Source organism: Diadema antillarum, unplaced genomic scaffold (assembly GCF_040938485.1).
Source record: "Diadema antillarum isolate AM-2024a unplaced genomic scaffold, OU_Dant_1.0 scf00000011, whole genome shotgun sequence".
NCBI classification, from domain to species: domain Eukaryota; kingdom Metazoa; phylum Echinodermata; class Echinoidea; order Diadematoida; family Diadematidae; genus Diadema; species Diadema antillarum.
The window spans coordinates 691,081-711,793 of NW_027270900.1; the positions used below are offsets into that span (position 1 = coordinate 691,081).

The 20,713-nt window shown below is 36.8% G+C and overlaps 1 protein-coding gene across 2 annotated transcripts; it reads left to right on the forward strand.

Annotated features, from left to right (window-relative positions):
• The first annotated feature begins 3,660 nt into the window (after positions 1–3,660).
• Positions 3,661–19,960, forward strand: LOC139720589 (plexin-A4-like). Of its 2 annotated transcripts, none has more exons than XM_071631945.1 (20): positions 3,661–3,727; positions 4,890–4,989; positions 5,703–5,945; positions 7,392–7,580; positions 7,999–8,221; positions 8,458–8,597; positions 9,312–9,433; positions 10,515–10,583; positions 11,248–11,325; positions 11,816–11,882; positions 12,382–12,528; positions 13,542–13,695; positions 14,284–14,384; positions 14,728–14,827; positions 15,345–15,430; positions 16,605–16,700; positions 17,378–17,541; positions 17,819–17,957; positions 18,886–19,020; positions 19,817–19,960. In XM_071631945.1, exons 1-20 carry the CDS (start codon positions 3,678–3,680, stop codon positions 19,901–19,903), a joined length of 2,490 nt encoding a protein of 829 aa, XP_071488046.1. In that variant the 5' UTR covers positions 3,661–3,677; the 3' UTR covers positions 19,904–19,960. The 2 variants fall into 2 exon arrangements, with proteins under 2 accessions (XP_071488046.1, XP_071488054.1); XM_071631953.1 differs by having other exon boundaries at positions 10,518–10,583.
• Positions 19,961–20,713: the final 753 nt, after the last annotated feature.

Sequence of the window (20,713 nt, forward strand, 5' to 3'; positions counted from 1 at the left end):
AGTCGCCTGAAAATGCAACAACAACAACAACAACAAACAAACCAACTAAACCTTTCAAGTACCCTCACTGGTTAGTGACACTATGGCCTTGTCCATTATTTTGCATCATGGATAGTACAAGAGTTACACCAACCGTGTAATTTTCTGAGTATTAGTAGGATTGTATTATGATAGAATTTGATTATGTGTTTGTGACAGCAAATTGAAGAAAGCCTTGATAGTTCAATTCAAAATTGGTGTATATTCAAATCATAATGAATGCAGCGAGAGAAACAGAGAGAGAGAGAGAGAAAGAAAGAAAGAAAGAGATAGAGAGAGAAACACGTTTTGTAAAAGTTTCTAAAGTATTGGCAGTTTTCATAAGGTTTCTTCGAAAAGTGTCAAATAGTTGAGAAAAATTGTCACAGTGTTGAGGCAAGAGTATTAAAACCAGACATGATGATGATGGGCTTTGAGTGCATGGGCAGATTCGCCACAAATGGTGACATTAAAAACAACAGCGATGAGGTGTCTTGTTCTATACTCATAACAAAACTGCATCTGCTCCCTTCATGAGAAAGATTTAAGGCACAATTTTCTACCTGTCGTATTATGCTTGTGTAAAACAGGACAATCTTTTGTTGTTTTTTTTTATTTCGTTTCAATAGTTAAAAATGGCCGCTTGGGGGCTTATTTTGAGAAAAAAAGGACACTTTTCTTTTCTTTTTTTAAGAGTAAATTTCTGTCCTATGTTTGTATCCACAACTGTAAAAGAGCAAAAACAAACAAACAAACATTTGGAGAGAAAGTGCACTCTCATTTCGGAGTTTGCAGATCTTACAGTTTAGATCGTTATTTCAATGTCGTTAAGCATATGAGATAGGACATGTTTAAACTTGACGCAACACCTATTTCAAGTACAACTATCCCTGACACTATGGTCACGTCAAGAAAAGGAGAAAGACACGATAAAACTCACCCTTGGCATCATTTAGGGTAAGAAGACAAGAAAGCAATATCTTTAGACTCACTCGGGTGTTTCGTTCTTTTACTTTAAGGAATGTGACGCTGAGAAGGTGACTTTTTAAACTCATATAGAATGTCGTGATTCCTGTGGAATTTTCAACTTTCCTGGGCACTGTATTTGGTACAAAAGTTATCTTCTTTCACAAACAAATGTGCCCTGTTCAGAGAGGTGGGAAAAATATGACCTTTAAAACGCATGTTTGTGTGTGATGGTGTGTGGGTGTGTGTGTTTATTTATCTTTAATATTATAAAAGCAAAGCACCTGGTTGAGTTCAACGAGTCATTTCTCCCCAGCATATTTGAGCTTACTGCGTACAATTCATTCCACATATTGATCGCTTTTTAGTGTCAGTTGTTTGACAGGAAGAGCAGGTCAAATAGTGGAGGGACAAATTGACCTCATAGTCACTCTGGATAGTCAAGTGAGAGAGGCAAGCAGTGAAGACGAGTTTTTGTACAGAGTAAGTGTGTTTTGTAGTTTTCTCCTACTTGTAATCACAATTTGATAAAACTGCAGTTAATTCTCCGGACAAATCCAAAGGAGAATTTGAAACGTTTGTCATTGACACCAGACTTAAAAGGAATTTCAAGATAACATTCTTAATCACAAAGAATTAATGTCTAAAAGACATCTTTTGATATGAAGTATATAGAACTCTATTTAACTTCATGTTGTATCGTTTTAAAATAAAATTGTTAGGGAATTTCATGCTTACAGCTGTCCTCTACTTTTATTCTACAGTATGAGCTGATAATGTATTACTGTCACCATATCAAAAATATTATATTTCTGGGACATGATTCATCACAGATCGAGGGGAGCTTGTACAGCTCGTACTAGCAACTATATAAACATTTGACAGCACCTTTATATTGTGTTATGCATTGTATATTTTACAACGACTAACCCTGAGGGGTTACTATTCAGAGGAGCATTCCTATGCAACACATGACCAGCGCCTTTGTGCTGATGCGGACTTCCAGTGTCTTGATTAACTGATCGAGACTGATAAAGCCACAGTAATACGTTCATTGAGTACCTTTGATCACCCATACAAGACATTGTTCATGTGTGTTCTTCCAAGGATCCAATGATAAGTGGATTCACTCCGACAGAGGGACCAGCAGCAGGTGGAACCAGAGTCACGATTTCTGGAGATTTCCTCACTTCCGGAAGGAATGTAATAGCCCGATTCGGAGATGCAGAATGTATTGATATGTGAGTTGACATTAGAAAGTTGCATGTGGGCATGTTCACGCTGAATATCCATGAGGACAACTACTCGTGTTTTAACGATCATTTGGCAAGAAGACGGGGAATGTGTGTCATTTTAGCAGTACTATTCCCTTGACCTTTAATCTCCCTTTCAGATTCAACTATGAAGATCTTGATGAACATTCTTACACAGGAGTTGCATGAATGACCTGACTAGAACAGGAGATTGAATTTTTCTTTCATTAATATTGAAATTGATTTCTATTATCAAGACTTGGCAGTGCTGGCTCCTCTGACATCAGGGCACCGTTTCATGGAAGTTGTCAGCCCTGACAAGTTGTCAGTCTCTGACAACTTCGGTAAAGTCCTTGGTTTTGATTGGCTGAGAAGCTCTGGTGCCTGACTGTAACCATGGTGATTATCAAGAATTGGCAACTTGTCAGGGCTGACAACTTCCATGACACAGTGTCCTGAGCTTCCTGTCAGTTTTAACCAAGTTCTTGTGTACTTTAAGATATTGGTGAATTTTCTAATTTTCAAATATGTAACATCAATGGCCGAAGTAGGAGGCTTAAATATAGATTTATTTTTTTCGTTATCATTAACGGAAACCGGTATTTATCAACTCGTTCATATTATGTCTATACGCACTTTAAAAGGAAAAGCTGGTGACAAAATTTCCGTTATTTTGTCTGTTAATATTGAGAAATATTGCAAAACTGTCTTTAAAATGAGAAATGCTTGAGTGGACACATATGCCCCTGGTGATATTTTTAGGATTAAGTGCATTTTTTTTTTACCTTAAGCGAAAAGATGGCATTTCTAAATAACCGTACAGACTCCCTTTTTACAGTGAAACCATGAAATGCATTTTGGGCAATAATACCCTGGGTGATGATCTTCGTATATCATTGAAGAAGATGATTTTTTTTTCTATAAGTGTAAGCAATTATAGATGTAAGACATGGGTAACTGCTCCAACTTCATCTTGATACTACCAAGAGTAAAGGCAAAACAATACAAAAAAATCCCAAAGATTGCACATTCTATGAAAAAAAAAACCCACTCCTCATGCATGAAGCAACTGAAGACTAATACACATTATCACAGAGATCTGAGGGCATTTGGCATTCATTCCAAATCCATTGTGCCACTGTCTTGAAATGGCTTCAGCACAGCTGGCAGTCTTAGCCCTGTAAGCAGTAAAGTAAAGGGTTCAAATCCCAGACTGTTTCTTTGTTTTTTGTTACTTCATCTATAGATACAATGATTACGATCCATTATGATGCAATGTAATGGGGAGTAACAGAAAGAGAATCAACTGCTCTGTTTTCCCACAGTGCTCGTAGTCTGAATGAAACATCTTGTACAACCACAGAATCTTCAGAGGACAGTTACGCTTTGACTATGACCTTTGATGGAACACAGCTCACAACAACTGATGTGTTTACCTTCATGCCCAACCCAGTTATCACTGGCTTGGACAGGACACAGTCGATTATATCGTAAGTCAGACTTTATATCAAGTGCACACAATGGATCAGGGAACTGTTTCATGAAACTTTTTGTCAGTGATTTACACTGACAACTGTTAAAAGCTACTGAAATCCTTGCGTCTGATTGGCTAATAGCACTCTTTGATGAAACGCCCCCAGCATGTTACAGTAGCATCTTTGATATGATACCTTGAGCTTTATGAACATTTCAGAATACATAGAAACTACAGAAACTGCGAGCAAAAAGTCTGTAACATCACTTAACCCAGTATGTAATGTACAAATGTTCCAGTTAGTGTTCTGAAAGCATGACGACAAATGATTTGATTTGATTTGATTTGATTTGATTTGATTTTCCGTATAAAAACAACAACGGCTGGATGACCCATATTCAGCGATACCATATTACATCGCATCGCTGGTCTTTAATGGGGTCCAGAACATGGAGGTTATACATATACAATATGGCATTATGAAATACATAACTTGTAAACATGGAAATAATTTGAAATACATAAATTGAGAGAAAAAAAACAACAAGAGCATCGCATATTACAGCTGATACAAGCAAATAAAAGAAAAGGATACAAAGGGAAAGAGAAGGGAAAAAATGATAAATCATAACTTATAGTAACCTGCACTACTTCAGATAATTCAGTTATAACTCTTTCTCATCAACAACAACAAAACATTAACGGGGCAATGACCGTAAAATATACTTATTATAGATTTAAATAAATGGAAACTGGGGGAAATCTTTATATTCCTTAGCATAAAATTATCTACATTAAATGATTAAAAATTTTCTTCAAATATTCAGTTCTAGGTTTGGAAAGTCTTAATTTTTGTCCAAACGGAAGGGATAGGAATGAGTTATAAATTCAAATTCATCTTTTCAATTAGAAGAACCGAGATAATGCCTTGTTTTCATTTCGGTCTTACCGGTATTAAGACTCGCACTACACATAAAAGTTACAATGACATAATTGAAGGAGATTGACTTTAACTTTGACAGTTATAGTTATAGTCATAGTTATCCTGATGCCTTATCATAGGAATGCTCTTCATGAAATAGGACCGAGATATAGGTCTTCAGGATTTTAAATACTGCAAAATTTTTACATGTAACACCTTAGAATAATACATCATCTTCCTAATTATTTCAATTCAGAGGAGGTCTGGATATAACGGTCACTGGAGAAAGATTCGACTTGATTCAGATGCCAGTCATCAAAGCAGTATCACAAACTTCTGAAGCAGAGACATCAGCGGTCTGTACATAGTTTATTGTTTCTGTTTTGTTTTCACTAAATGTTTCCAATAAATTTGTTAATCAGTTGAGTAAATTTTAGCCCGTCATTGGCAATTCCAATGAGCATGTATAGTTATTTACTTTGCACAAAAAGAATTCCACATGTGTCTTCTGAATGCTCTCCCAAGTGCCTTCAAATGACATTATGTATGAATTCGAAATACTAACTTCCTAGTGATATTACCTGTACATTCGCTCATGTTTGATTTTCAGAAAATACGACCAGACTTCATTGAAATTTTAAGCTTCATGGGATCGGCCATTTTTGCGTGATTGAATACAAGGCGAGAAGTCCTTGCTCTGCATTGCATTAATCAAAGATACTGAAATAAAAGCATGTCAAGCTTTCATAAAGACTGCGTAGATTAGACAGTTGGCAACGTGGTTAGAATTTGTAATTCGGTTTTGGTATTATATTTCTACACCTGCGTAATCCAATAATGATGTAATATCTCCTTTATGTCAGTGCCACTACCACGAGAAAAAAAAATTGGAAAATTTTCTACTGCTTGGTTTGTACGTTATGACAACAATATGCATTGACAAATATTTGTACTACTCTCTCATGTCGTAAAGATTTATCCCTTGTCAGTAAATTATAAACTACAATGTAATTCAAAATGTAAAACTCTGAATATGGTTTATTGTACTTCTGTTTGCCTTTCTTTTAAGATTTGTAATGGCAATGGAAGTGCCACTGTCCTTACCTGTCCCTCCCCGCCACATCCTGGGGACACGGCCTCACGGAGGAGGAGACAGTCTGAGGAAGGTCTTACGGCTTCCTTACAATTTGACTTCGATGGTCTTGTCATCGTCGCGGGAGATATCACATACTTCCCAGATCCAATCTACTACAAGTTTGATGGACCAGATTCAATTGTCAATCTACCTGAAAACAACTTGCTAGAACTCAGGGTAAGACTTGCAAATGAAAGTGAAATCAATTGAAATGTCATTAGTGGCAAATTATTTGTGTGAAGACCACGTGATGCATGAGAAGGAAGTTGTATTTTGTCCTTTACACATTCAAACTGATCTCTGAAAATGCTTCCATAAGGTTGACCTCGTGGGTTCAAATTGTGGTTCCAGAGTTCCCCAAAATTGATGAAAAATGTTAAGATACACTATAATCCAATCAATCAATCAATCAATCAATCAATCAATCAATCAATCAATCTATCACTATCTATATTGAACAATCATCAGCAAAGTATACACTACCATATACACAGTCGTCAACTCGGGGAGGGAAAGCACTGCAGCATTTCTTTCGTCTTATTGAAAGTTTGAGGCAATACTATCAAGCAAAATTATTGGTTAGAAAAGAAATAGACAAAACAATAGAGAAATGTAGAACAACCTTACTTGCACCTTTGACATTATATCAATAGAATTCAAAATGAAACTGTATAATAATGACACTCTGTTCACGTTTACTAGCTTATCAAAATCAAAGTGTGCCATCTCGAACCGGAGTTCCCCTCTTGATGAATATTCTTTTTTTTTTTCCAGTGCACTAAATTAACAGGGTCAGAAGTGTATAAGTGAAAAAAGAGAGAGTCGAGAGTGAAGAAGCGGGGAAGCTGTTGATGTGGAGGGTAAAGAAAAAGCAAATGCAAGGGGTGGGGAGACAAAAACGTAAGAAAAGTGAAGAAAACAATCTTGTACGTTAACATGAGCAAGATTATAACATTTTGTGGTTACTGATAATAATTATGTTGCACTACATCTGAGTTTGAATTCCGAAGGTACAAAGAGTTTTAAAATTGTATGTCCCATACACGATACAAGTGCCAGGTAGTCGTCTATCGGCAGTATTAGACGTAGGATGAGCAACATTTTCTAGCAGGAATTTAGCCTGTTCAAGGATTTTCTCGAAAGAAATGTATTTTCAAATGTGATATTCAAAATCAAATGTATGGTATTTTACATCCATTGTGTTGTAATTCTATTCTATAAAAAAGTGATGGGTGCGTTGGAAGTATCATATAGAACATGACCGTTGTGGTAGTTACGCTTTGTTCAATGCATATAGAATCATGGAAAGTTCAGCACTTTATTCTAAAGTTTACTTTGATAACCCTATAGCAGGGCTCGACATTAACGGTGGCCCGGTGGCCCGGGGCCACCAAAAATGAAAGTCGGGCCACCAAATTTCAGAAAAGGGCAAATTTGGTGGCCCACCTCGGGCCACCAAAAATTTGAAATTGATGATTTTGGTGGCCCCTTCGGGCCACCGAAAAATAAAGTTAGTGTCGAGCCCTGCCTATACTAGTAGTTGGTGTTCTCTTTTAATCGCAACTTTCTGTTGGCTTTGCTTCTGCTCATTTGTTTTCCTTCATCCACATTTTATATATTCAGGGAAGTAATCTTGACCTTGCAAGCAATGAAGGTGATTTGCAGGTCTTTGTCGGCGGAGATGGTATATGTGTAGTCAGAAACTTGAAAAGCGAAAAGCTGATTTGTGAGATGCCAGACAGTGCACCAACGCGAGGATTTAGAAATGGTTCTCTAGGGGAAGGAGTGACAAGAAATCTTCCAGCAGTCCACGTGAGTCGGTCGTTTTTCATAAAGATTTCTATGAATTGTAATTTGGTATATTGTTCCTTTCGCATGTAGATGTCATAGTTATTTGTCATCTTATAAAGCTTATGAGAAGAAAACATAGACCTAAAGAGGACATATAAGTATCCATTGGTCCCGACAAAGTATATCAGCTCGATTTGCTTCGTACCTTTCCAACTTCCCGTGGATGATGACTATACTGAAATCCTTGGACAAGGCTCCACATTAAATCACGTCTATCATGTTCTTGTAGAGCTAATCATGTAATCAACAATGCTCAGGTACCTGACACTTCCGTTGATATATTTCAGCTCCCGCCCCCCCCCCCCCCTTAAAAATAGCAAAGTAATTTACAGCATTTGAATAAACATGTTGAGATGTTACATGTTGGGATTTTGTTCAGGTCGTTCATGGAAATTTGGAGTTCTTACCAGGTTTTGTCAAGACAAATTCAGAACTGAATATCCTGCCGATAGTTATATCAGTAATGGTCGTGGCCATTCTTGTCATGCTGTTTGTGTTTGTGGTTGTCGGACGGAGGCTTACTAAGAAGAGGCGAGAAGCAAATCAAGTAAGAGAAGAATTAGAGCTGGGACGGCGACGACTGAGATCAAGACTAAGAGAAGGTATGTGAACGAAATAGTATTCAATTACTTTTTTCAGCTTCTATTTTCGTATATTCGTAGTGTATAAATTGTCCCCATCCAAAGAAAATGATTATGACTTCTTATTTCGACATGCGTTCACAAAATATTAATGTACCATTAATATGTACAGGTATATCCCCTTCGATGAAGGGCAAGTTTATTACTTCATGAACACTGTTTCTGTGGTGTTTGTTTGTTTGTTTGTTTGTTTTTAGTGCCTGATACTAAACTCGAGCTGACAGATGTGGATGATAGAGTCAAGAAGTACGGCATCCCATTCAGAGATCACAACCAGTACGTAACAGTCATGCTCTTTGGTGGACTTGGAGTTCGTCCTGAGACATCCGATCCAGAGGTAGGGGAAACTCGAGAGGAAATTCTCCATTTTAATTGAAACAGACATTATACAATGAATTCATTTGTAAATTCTTCACTTCTCAATTGCTTCATGTACGCCATGCAGAAGAGACCAGCTGAAGCTCGGAAATTCACTCTCATTTCGAACACATGAATGATCGCGCTATTTGACTGCATGCGTTATAAGGCGTTTTCACATCAGCCCGATGTTTCGAAATATCGCGCTATTTTGCTGACTATTTTCTGCGAAAAATATCTCGAGCTTGGATTTTTGTCGGGCTGATGTGAAAACGCCTATTGTAAATTTCACCCCGATGGCAAATCTTCCTGTAATGTATTACGTAACCACAGTGAATACATCACAAATCTGTATTATTTTGGTTGCGACTTATTTAGGTAGCTACACGCTGAACGAAGTCATAATCATGGGCGAGCTTCTTCACTTTGTCTCCCTCTACAAATTAAATTTGTTAAGATCGAAACTGCCGATCTGTAAATTATTAATAAAAACATTTTTTTCAAAGTATAATCATGGTTAGAAGACAACAAGTTGTGAAACCTACTGACAAGTGCATGAAAAGATGCCACACAATTACCATTGTCCACATGTCGAGATATCTGCGGTCACTGCAACTTTGGAAAACACGAGACGTCTGTTACATGTCTTTCCCATTGGTTTTTATCTTCGTCTTTTTTTTTTCGTGTGTCACAGTATATGGAAGACTTCATGGAACAGTCATTGATGTCTTTTTATCGGTCGCTGAAGAACGAAGACACAGTTGTTGACGTCGTGAAAGCTCTTGACGTGAAAAATCAAAACAAACCACCTACGAAGTAAGTACTTATTAATGTCAATAAGTCCTCTCAAGAACATTTGTCAATGGCCCAATAGTCAGATATTAATTTAGAAAAAATAATCAAAAACATCAAAACTGATAGTTCTCGATGAAGAGTAACATCTTCTATGCCTGTGACAGTGGTATATCTCATAATTATAACAAATCAATATCAATCTGCATGTACTCATGCTTTCAGTACAGTCAGTATTGTCTTTCACTTCCAGAATCGCGTTAGATGTGCAGTGAGAATGCGAATTCAACATATCTTAAGATTAATACATTTTTTAAGCCGAAGGTAGGGGTAAAATGACGGTTAGTGAAGATAGATAGAGAGAGAGAGAGAGAGAGAAAAGGACTCGTTATCCAATCATTTGCATCGATTTATAATACACTGGTCTACCATTGTGCCAACATTCATGCAGTTTCCTCAACTCTGAAGATTTTCATTACTACCAAATACCTTCAAGTAATCTGATCAAAGATTTTCCTTTACTTCCAGAATATGCTGAATATTCTTCCTTCTCAAATGTTTCCATGTTTCTCTTCAAAGCGCTTAAATATACGTTTTTCGGCAATGGAGTCTGTTTTGTAATCTATTAATTCCGTGTTTCTAGCATATCGCATTTTTTTTTTCATCTGCAATGTGCAGATTCTGCATAAAGAAAAGCCCCGTTTCAATATCATTGATGTTTTGGGTACTTCATATCCGCGGACTATGTGTATTAAGCATGACTGAAATGATGTGTCGTGCAAAAGAATTTCCATAATTTTCACTGGTTTAACTACTGCAATGGAAACTGGAGGAACTAAAATAACATGAATTCAAGTGCAGTGAACAGCGTCTTGGCACATTCACTCCCATTTAGAACATTTGCCCAATAATTTCCTGTCGTTTTAGACTGGGAGGAATGCAAATGAAATATCTAGAAAAAGATAAAGATTAAAAAAAGAAATTACATGTTAACAGGGGGAAATATGCTTATTCTGCTATAAGCAATCAAGATTTGACAGTGTGATATTTTATAGCACAATACCTTCAATGAAATAACGACAGCGTTCATGTTAATTTTCCTCAGCAGGGAACTGATTGCATCACTTCTGTCTCTAGCCTACTTGAGTGAGGGCAAGAGCATCTACTTTTCAAAGTAAGTTGATTTAAGCTTGATAAAGCGGTAATGAAACCCTTCTGGACGCATTATACTCAGACATGATTCCTGAAGAATGCCGGCATGGATGCAGTAAGATGCAGTAATCTTTTGAGTTCTACTTGCTTACAAAGATTATCTTAAGGCGTCGACAAGGCAATATTTGGCTGCCTGTGTTTTTTAGTATAGGTATGTCAATAATAATATGATTACTCTGGCATTTACTTTTACTCTTGTTGCCTGTGTGAGGTCATAATATGAGATACGCACTAAAATAGGACTTATTTTGTCTGTTTGTCCATATAGCAAAATACTGTCAGACTGCGTGGCAGTGGCTAGGTCAACATGCTGTCATAAACATATCTATCTATTAAATAGTTTGATTAGGTGTTTAAAATCCTGTTTTGGTATTAAAAACTTTCCCGACTAGCACACTTTCACAAGAAGAACACCACTGCCCAACTGCGAAAAAGATTTTGTCAAGATAATAGTATTAAATGAAAACATATATATCATGATATCATTTTGTAGTTATACATGTAGTTGTCCAAGCGAAATCAATGTTTATTCAATAATACAATGTCTGAATAGTTGCATAATGCTTCTCTACTTGTGCTTCATTTTTATTTTTTCCCCTTTAATGTAACCGTTTTGTATCAACAAGGTTGATATCATTGCTGGTTCGAGATAGGGTCGAAACAACAGCACGATCTTCGGGCAGATTGGAGCGCTTGTTTGGCAAGTAAGAGATATGAGACAGAAGGAATGATTCAACTTCTTAGACTTTAAAATCTTTGGTCCTATTATAGACTGTCAGTAAAATTGTGATACTTTTTTCACCAAAAGGACCAGAAAATTTTATGTTTCCTGTCATCTCAATGGCCCGAAAACAATTTTTTTAAACCTTGTATACCTTATATATTGCATTATTAACATTTCATGGTTTTCTTAATCAACTGATATCCCGTTTGTCATGTAATTAAAACATTTGATTCAAATGCATTTCCGTGACGCCTGCTTATTTTTTTTTTGTTTTGTGTAAGAACACGTAAATTGCGACGAAAAAAATACGTATGTCGATTTCATCTTGATGAAGAGTGTAAACACTTTGCACGACTTGTTACTAATAATAGCATTGAAATCATTGATGCGGATATTATCTAGTAAGCAAATTTTTAACTTCATTTTTTTCTGCTTTTTGTTTGTTTTGTGTTGTTGTTGTTGTGTGTAAGGCCGGATACCATCGTTAATAAGTTGGTCACCAACTGGATCGCCCTGTGCATGTACGGATACATTAAGGTATGGATATATTATTGTTCTTATTGTTATTTTGTCACCAGGATATTGCTCTTCCTATAGTACATTAATTGAGCTTGATCAATGGGCAGCAAATAGAACTGTTTTTGTATAATTGCATTGATTTTACGCTTACGTGTTATAGATGGGTGGGTGTTCTGTGTGACACTGTGGTGTCAAGCCGCGTTATGAAATCATGTATGTTTTCTCTTCCTGCAATAAATCATATTAAAGTTTTAAAATGATATGTAAGTCATCAAAAAGACGATGCCAATCCCTTCTAATGAAGAAGTTTTGGCGATTCTCATGACTCTATCCCTCTGTCATATTTTGATGACTTTGTTTGAGGAGTGCATTGGATGGAGGCAACAACACCAACAATAACTTTGTATACAACAAGGTTAGGGACAGGTCAATTAGTGCACTTGGTTCGGTATGTGCAATCCTAACAGTCCTTGGTATGTATGATATACTTTCTGTTTCGATGTCTTCTTACACTCAGAGGCACGTGCTGTACCCGATGTTCATGCTGTATCAAGCAATGAAGACGCAGTGTGAAAAAGGACCTGTCGATGTTACAACTGGCGAAGCTTATTTCACGCTGGATTACAATCGCTTGTTCGATCAGGATATCAGCTTCCAAGAAGTGGTAAATATTTGCAGACATGATCGTCAAATCATCCGGAGTTTCGAAGAATTTACTGTATTCTTGCTGGACAGGCCAGGATAACTCACGAAAATTGAAACTTAATTCATTCTATTCCAGAACGATGACATCTGATCGGCGTTATGCCGAGGCAGAAAATCCGTCTTGACTCTCTGCTAAGTCCACTTTCCTCTTACAGAGGTAGTGAAAATAACCACCACGGTTCCTAAGAATATACATTGAATATCTTTTAGAGATTCAGATTTGGGTCTGCGTTTGTGATAGAGTGGTTTGTTTGTTTGTTTGTTTGTTTATTTTTTTGTTTGCTTTTCAGGGACATCATTAATCAGCCCCTTCCCCCATGACTACAAGTCTACGCCACCCCCCTCCCCCAAGGCAACGCCACTGAATACTTTGATTTTAGCGAACCTTACTTTATGACAACAACTACAATCTTTATTTAACTGTAACTTTATTCAATTTTTGAATATTATTATTATTATTATCATTATTATCATTATTATTATTGTTTATTTATTTATTTATTCGACCAGGTAAAGAATATAGGAAACATATCATAAACATTACACACATGAAATATAGTTTCATTACCTGAGAAGTTGATCTATAGCATACCGAACTCTTAGTTCACTCTCTGCAAAAAAGAACAAGAACAAGACAAAGAAAGAAATTGAACTGTCGGAATTTTTGATTTTCGGATTGACGCAGCAAGTTCTCTGATAATCGAACCCTACTTCATTTTCCCAGGAATATTATATAAGAACTATAAACGAACACACGGAACAACGACCATCACTGGTCTTTCAGATGCAATTTTCGAACAAAATGTCCCTAGACATTTTAAGGTGTTTAATGTCTTGCTTTTGTTATCTTGAAAGGCTTACACATGCACTTAAAATTTTGTCCGAGTAGAATGATAGATCTTTTTCTCTCTTCGAATATCTCTCTCTCTCTCTCTCTCTCTCTGTTTTTTTTTTTTTTTTTTTTTTTGCCAGACGCTTTTCGTCGTTGATGAAGATGACAACGCCTTCCTCAACGTAAAGGTCTTGGATACTGATAGCGTTGGACAGGCAAAAGAGAAAATCCTAGATTCTATTTGGAATGCTGGACAGTGTCTTCTCCCTAGAAATGGAGACGCTCTGGATTTAGGTAGGTCTTTAGTCATACGAAATACCTTTGATCGTTGAACACATGAATTACGCAACAATTCAGTCGGGTTGACCCTGACTTTTTCTTGACTAGACACTCTTTGATGATTGATGAGAACACATTGCATACATTTCTCTACTCAACGCTTGCAATGGATAATGTACACAACGGATAATAGTGGGTATAGTAGTTCTTCTTCTTCTGTAGAAGTGCATCATTCATAGTTGAAGATCAGCGCACTGCAGAGTGGTAGCAGAGTTGTAGTAAAGTAGCTTGAATCCGGATTCGGAACAGAGATGGGTTCTTTAGTTTCGTCGAATTAACGCATTTTTTTTTTTCAATGTATGCGAGAATATGAAGGTACCATGTAAAATCATTGGTACAAAGGTTAGTGTAAAAGAACACTATTTGTATATGTCATTACCTCTGTGTAACATTGAATATAATAGAGTTTTCATCGTTTTCATTACTGATGAAGATCAAGAACCTTTAATATTCAGTCTTTGATCAGCTTCTGGAGAAATATCAAAAATATGATACAATCCAGACTTTGATGGTCAAGTTTCCTCCACTATTCTACACTTCAAGTTTGGCTGAAAGACGCCGGAACATACCTGATCTTACGAGACGAGGATGAAGGAACTGGCGGCCATGTTTCGGGGCGTGTGAATACGTTAAAGACGTATGGGGTAAGCGCTATGGGTATTTTACGCGGCATCAGCTCAGCTGACGTGTCGTTAGTCTACGTACTTCCTTATGTTATGTTTCCTTTAATCAAATGTTAGTTTCAGAAACTTAGTTTACAACATGTCCCATCAACAATTGCAAACCGGCCCTGTCTGAAATGACCTTTATGATATCGAGGTAAAAGTAAGGAGATGAATGAAGGTGACAACTACCTATACGCGTTTACATAATTGTTTCAAAAGTGAATGTCAGTCATTGGTCTGGACGGTTTCTGTGTCACATCATTCATTCATTATGACACTTGAGAAGCTCTAATCAAAAAGCTTCGACTCTCTCTTGTTCAAGTTGGATCATGGAAGTCGAGTCGCTCTTAGGCCAAAGGGAGCTATGCCGGATTCAAGCGGATATCAACAACTTAATGTCCACTCTATTGCGGAGCATAAGTGTGAGTTTTCCTTGTATTCGTATTTCATTGTATGTTACAAATTCTCCTACAGTTTGATTCTGTAAATATTCATGTTGAAAGGTAAAAAGCTCGTAGATATCATTAGCTCAGCATATACATTGCTTTGTACAAACTCATCTTGATGTTAAAGTTGTAGTTCAACATTCTTTATTATACATTGTATAAACAAACAATGTGACATGAGAAGCCTAGGTTGCCTCCAGGATTATACAGAAAATACAAGGCAAAGGCACATGGAAATACAGAATAACATGTAAATACATCTTACATAATAAAAACACAACCAACAATTATAGTTACATAACCACGAACAAACTGACCAGAGAAACGATGGTTCTATTTTTTTTTATGAAAGAATAAAGATTCAGAACTAATTCACGTGTGAGTGAATTGGTATCTTCATAGACCAACAGATAATTTCACACGCGGGTAGTGATTGTTGCTTGTATTCAATGTGAATGGTCTGGTGTTCTTTGAATATGACGTCATTTCTCAGACGAAAGTATAACGCCTACAGAGACAGAAACTACCCCGGGTCCGTCGACTCAGAAAAAGAGCAACCACGGAGCAATGCATCTGAAGGTAAGTAACACACCTTATCAACCGATTCAACTGACGGAACATAATTATTAGGAAATCCGTAAGGTTTGACCATTATTCTTTCTGATGCATAGAATGCACAAAATGCTTCAAGATTTTCTCGCCCCATACTTCAGAATATGATATGGTCACTTTAGATTGAATGCAGCTTTTAGAATTGGAGACTAAAATCAATAAAAGATTTGTATTAGTATAACGGATTATATATATATTGTATGTATATATATATATATATATATATATATAACTTCATGAAATATATTGCGAGTTTCCTGCTCTGAAAAAAAAGAAAAAACGAAATCCTTAGAAATAATACCCACTGTTTGACTAAGAAGTATGTTTAAGACATGTAGCAGTTTATATTTCGAATATTTTTGGCTACTTTGTATTGTAAGATCTCATCAATATCATTCCATTTTCGCGCAACAAATGAGAATACAGGTACAAAAATGACACATTATGATAATTATATTAGGCATAAACAGGAAGGAAGGAATATAACTTTCCGAACATTGTACAAAATACGTCAGTACAAACGAAAAGTATATGGAAATATTTAATTTCTTTTCATTTATTTTCATATTTCTCAATGAATACTAAAAAAATACATCATAATATTTAGAAAATTGAATAATACAACCAGGAGACATACATAGAATAGAATACTGTAAACATATATTATAACTTAGAGTGGGCGATCGATCGATAAAAGTTGGAATATGGGAATGAATGCTAAAGAAATTTGAAAAATGTATATAAATGTATATTAATATGTATGTATCATCAGAATCAAGAATAAAAATGTTACTGCTGATAGTCCTCCCAGTATGTAGAAGTTTTGAAAAGTTTGGCACTCAGAAAATAATTCATTGTTTGTTTGTTTTGTTTGTGTGTGTGTGTGTGTGTGTTTTTTTTTTTGTTTTTTTTTGTCTTGTTTTTTTTTTGAAATGACAGATGCTTGAACAGACTTCGATATTCTAGGATTCATTTTATACTGGTAATTTGTAAAAGCAGCAGCAAAAGCAAGTATCGTAGGTATTGTTTCTTAAAGAATACAGATAGAAAATATAGAAATGTATAACTATCTGTATTGTATACCGATGAACGTTTGATACCAGAAGTGATTTGTAACTATGCGTTTAATGTGATCCTGAAGACGAAAATGGCCGACATCAGCCCGTCAGACCCCATCAAGCAGAGAAGCGCCGGTCTGGGCAAAGAGCTTGCCATACCACACATGCTGACCACCAAGGTAAGCTATTGATACGACAAAAAGATATATTGATTGATTGATTGATTGATTGATTGATTGATTGATTGATTGATTGATTGATATAAACATTTTATACATGTATATACGCATGTCCAATAATAGACGAGATCCAGTCTAGTCCCTTGTCTCTTGTAACGACGCTAATCAAGTCCATTGAATTTTTTGCGAGTGGTACATTTCACATTTTTGTTTTTCGTTTTACATTACCAAATACTCCTGGATGAAATATCACTTCATTCTAGCAACATCATTCAAATCATAATTTTCTGTAGGTTTGACAGGAAGCTTATTTCACAGTGCCCAGTTTCTATTAGTGAATATTTTGCAAAATGATGAAGCGAAGATGACAGAACATTATACCGGAAAGGCTTTAATGGAACTAGATATATTTAAAGCGTTTTCATTACCAATTTCTCTTTTCTTTTCATCAGTTTCCGTGTCATTTTTTATTAGGCCTATATCAGAAAGGAAACTGAGGAAAATTTATTGTCAATTCGCACATGATTTTTCTTTGTTAAAACATTGTGATGATTTTGTGCTACTATTATGTGTATGTTGATATTTTGTGTTGTTGAAAATGAAATGGAATGAAATAAAATGAAATACATTTTTAGCGGTCATACTATTGTTTATGAACTCATCGTCCCGTTTTACAGGCTGCTGTCGGTCCATACGTGACGTACATGTTGGAATCGATGTTCAAGCTCCCATCTAAACTTCCTCTTCCCGTCAAGCATCTTTTCGACATCTTCGATGACCTGGCCATTGAATATGCAGTTGGCATGGAGAACTACATGGCGGAAAGATGGAAGAGAAATTGGTAATGAAAATGCTTCTGATGCAGAAACACCTAATTAGCAATTTGATAGAACACTTTTTTTTCTTTGCATGTTATTGAGACATTTATCTGATGAAGAACTTTTGTTTGTAATTAGTGTCGCTTTCTAATAACTTTCTAAGCCTGGGAGGTGCATCTGAATTTGGAAACGCTGAATGGGTTCCACATGGGTATCTGTTCCGTGCGTTCTCAGGTACGATTCAAGATACTCGCCAATAAAAACCCACAATTTTGTCCGTGTGTCTGTGATTCCTTCCAGTTTGACGCAGTTCTGGGTGGGGCTTCTCGCCAGCATTCCTTCTCTGTTCGACATGCCGAGGTCAGACCCAGCGGACCAATCCCTGAACGTGCTCGTTGATGCCATCTTTTACGCCACCAGAGACGAGACACCCCCAGAGGTTCGTCTGCATCGGTGCATCTTGGTTTTGTGGGAGTTATTCACGTTATGCTGCTACCGCTAAAGCAGAAAATATTTTCTCAGAAACGGAAAATAATCCCTCTTCCATGTTGATGCCACAATCAACCTTCAAGTGACACCCAAAGACAGAATACCACAGACGACAACCTGACGAATCTGAATAATTATGTAGATACGAAGATGCTGTCATTGCTTGAGATGTACGGGTATTTACAAAGGGCAAATATATGTATATATATATATATATATATATATATATATATACATCCAAGAAATAATACCATTGAACAATGCAATACAATCAAATGCATTGTTCAATTGTATTATTCTGGGATGTAATTATTGTCTGACAATTGCATCTCATGAAGGTTGCATGAAACTCAGAGTTGCAATAAATACGGATGAATCTGCAGTCAACCGCGTGAACTTGATTCATTACTTCTGTATAAATATATATACATCCAAACATTTTGAGATTTCACGTATTGGCTCCACGGAAAATGAAGAAACAAACTGGTAATGCATTTTTTTTGTCAAGATTACTGAAGAACGCGTAGGACGCCGAAAATTTGAGTCGAATAAACTCGTGCTTTACTGGCCAAGAATGCATTACCAGTTTGTTTCTTCGTTTGTGTGTGTATATATATATATATATATATATAAATATAGAACCTGTCTGAAGATAGATGTGAAGTCAAGTTCTTTCATGTCATAATCACATCACTTTAATAGACAAATAGTTCTTTCAATTTTCCCAATTGATGTACTGCGGAAATAAATCATTTATTATTGAATATATGTCTACGCGTTCAAGGAAAGTGAAACAAAAATAATGAAGATTACTATAAATGTATTTTCTTGCACATGTATTTGCAAGAATGATTATCGATAATTATCTCTACTTTCAGACGTCAAAACAACAACCCTACTTCGTAGATTACGCACCCCAGTCACGCATGGTGACCACGTTCTGTAACGATGTGGCAAGTCTACCCAAAGTTCGCCAGTCGAAGCTGTACAGTGGCTGCGCACTGGTCACAAAGGTAAAAACAGAAGCAAATTTATGTTCTTATAAAATTTGTCTATGCATGCGAATAATTATGAATACAAGACTGCTTTCTTCAACTATAAACTGCCTTTAAAGGTCGAAATCACCAAGGAGAGAATGAATCATGGTTGATTACTATTTGGAATTACCTCACTATAGGGGCTGGTCAAATTTTGTTATAACTCCTTCTAACCTCCATATGAGATTACTACAGAAATTTACAAGTTCGTTCATGATACCCAGAAAGATAGATTTATTCTTATTCAGTGTAAGCTATACTAAAAGATGGATGCATGCTGTGAATCAAAAATATACACTGCCCTGAGAAAGGTAGGTTGAAAAGCCCACCTATAAATTCAATCGCACCAGTTGCATATCATCGTGAAATGGTAAATTCGGGTAGCCTGCAGGTCGATTAATATGAATGTAAGATATTTAAAAGTTCCTGTCTACTTTTCTTGCTTAATAACTTTATATTTTTCTCGCCTTAAGACCCATGAGTACGCAAAGTTATGCAACTCGGTTATTAAAAGAACGTGATCCCCCCCCCCCCCCCCACACACACACACACACAAACGCAACAGTGGCAAAGCAATTTTTTGTTTGTTTATTTCATTTTCCATCTGAGAAGATGGCTGGATATCCCATATTCAGCTACACTAGGTGGTCTTCAATGGGGTCTTCCATATGTCGCCATGGGGTCCATTATGAAAATCCTAATATCCAAGTCAGTCATCAACAATTCTGAATACAGAATGAGACTTAACACTTTCTTTCAATCCATCGAATAGGAGTTCCGAGGGCACTTTAGCCACCATGCCGCACTCCTACAGCTCTTCAACCTGACCAAACATGACCTGCAAGACATACTTCAGTGAGCATACAGTACTTCCGGTGTTTGGCAGTCTGTTTGAGCGTCTGTTTGGATCTACCAGTGTCAAAACACTACTAACCATCTACTCTCGTCATTTGTCAGAGTACATTCACCTTTCCAGTTTGTATGAAAGACCAGTTCAAGCCCAAACAAAGTTCTGGTACGCCTGCAAAAGTTGTCAAATTTCGCTCCCAATAATGTGAACGTATGCTTAGGAAATGTGCAGGATAACGATGTTATTACAAGATATTCGATGGGTAACGACGAAAATGCGAAATATTAACCAAAAAGGTTCAGTCTCGGTACTTACCCGAACGGGGTCAGGCTAAACTCGGACTCGGGGATAACACGGCTTCGCTCTGACGGCGGGATGAGTGTAAATGGTTGTCCCTCTGATTGTACAGTGTTGTCCTATGGGAGCGGTCTGTATAAACTAGCGCTTCGTGTTCTGGCTACTCGCAGTAATGGTCCGAGTTATTACAACGCGCGCATCAAAAACCTCTTTTGCGCGCATACAAAATTAGTGTGCGCCCATCAAGCACCTCTAAAACAACCAAAGGCCCCTGATAAACAACAACAAAAAATCCAAAGACCGTGCGTCTCAGCAACTGAGGACCGCGCGCTGTCATTTTTGTATTGTTTTGTACGTAATTTTTGTATTGTTTTGTACAGGATTACGTTAGCACGCACTTTCCTGTCCATTCAGTCAGGCCTCATTTGGTATTATGCAGTGGCCAGTAGAATGTGGCGATCACTTACTGCGTGTGAATTGTCTGATGTAGGGTCGAATTTTTCCCGAGACCGAGTTAGTCTG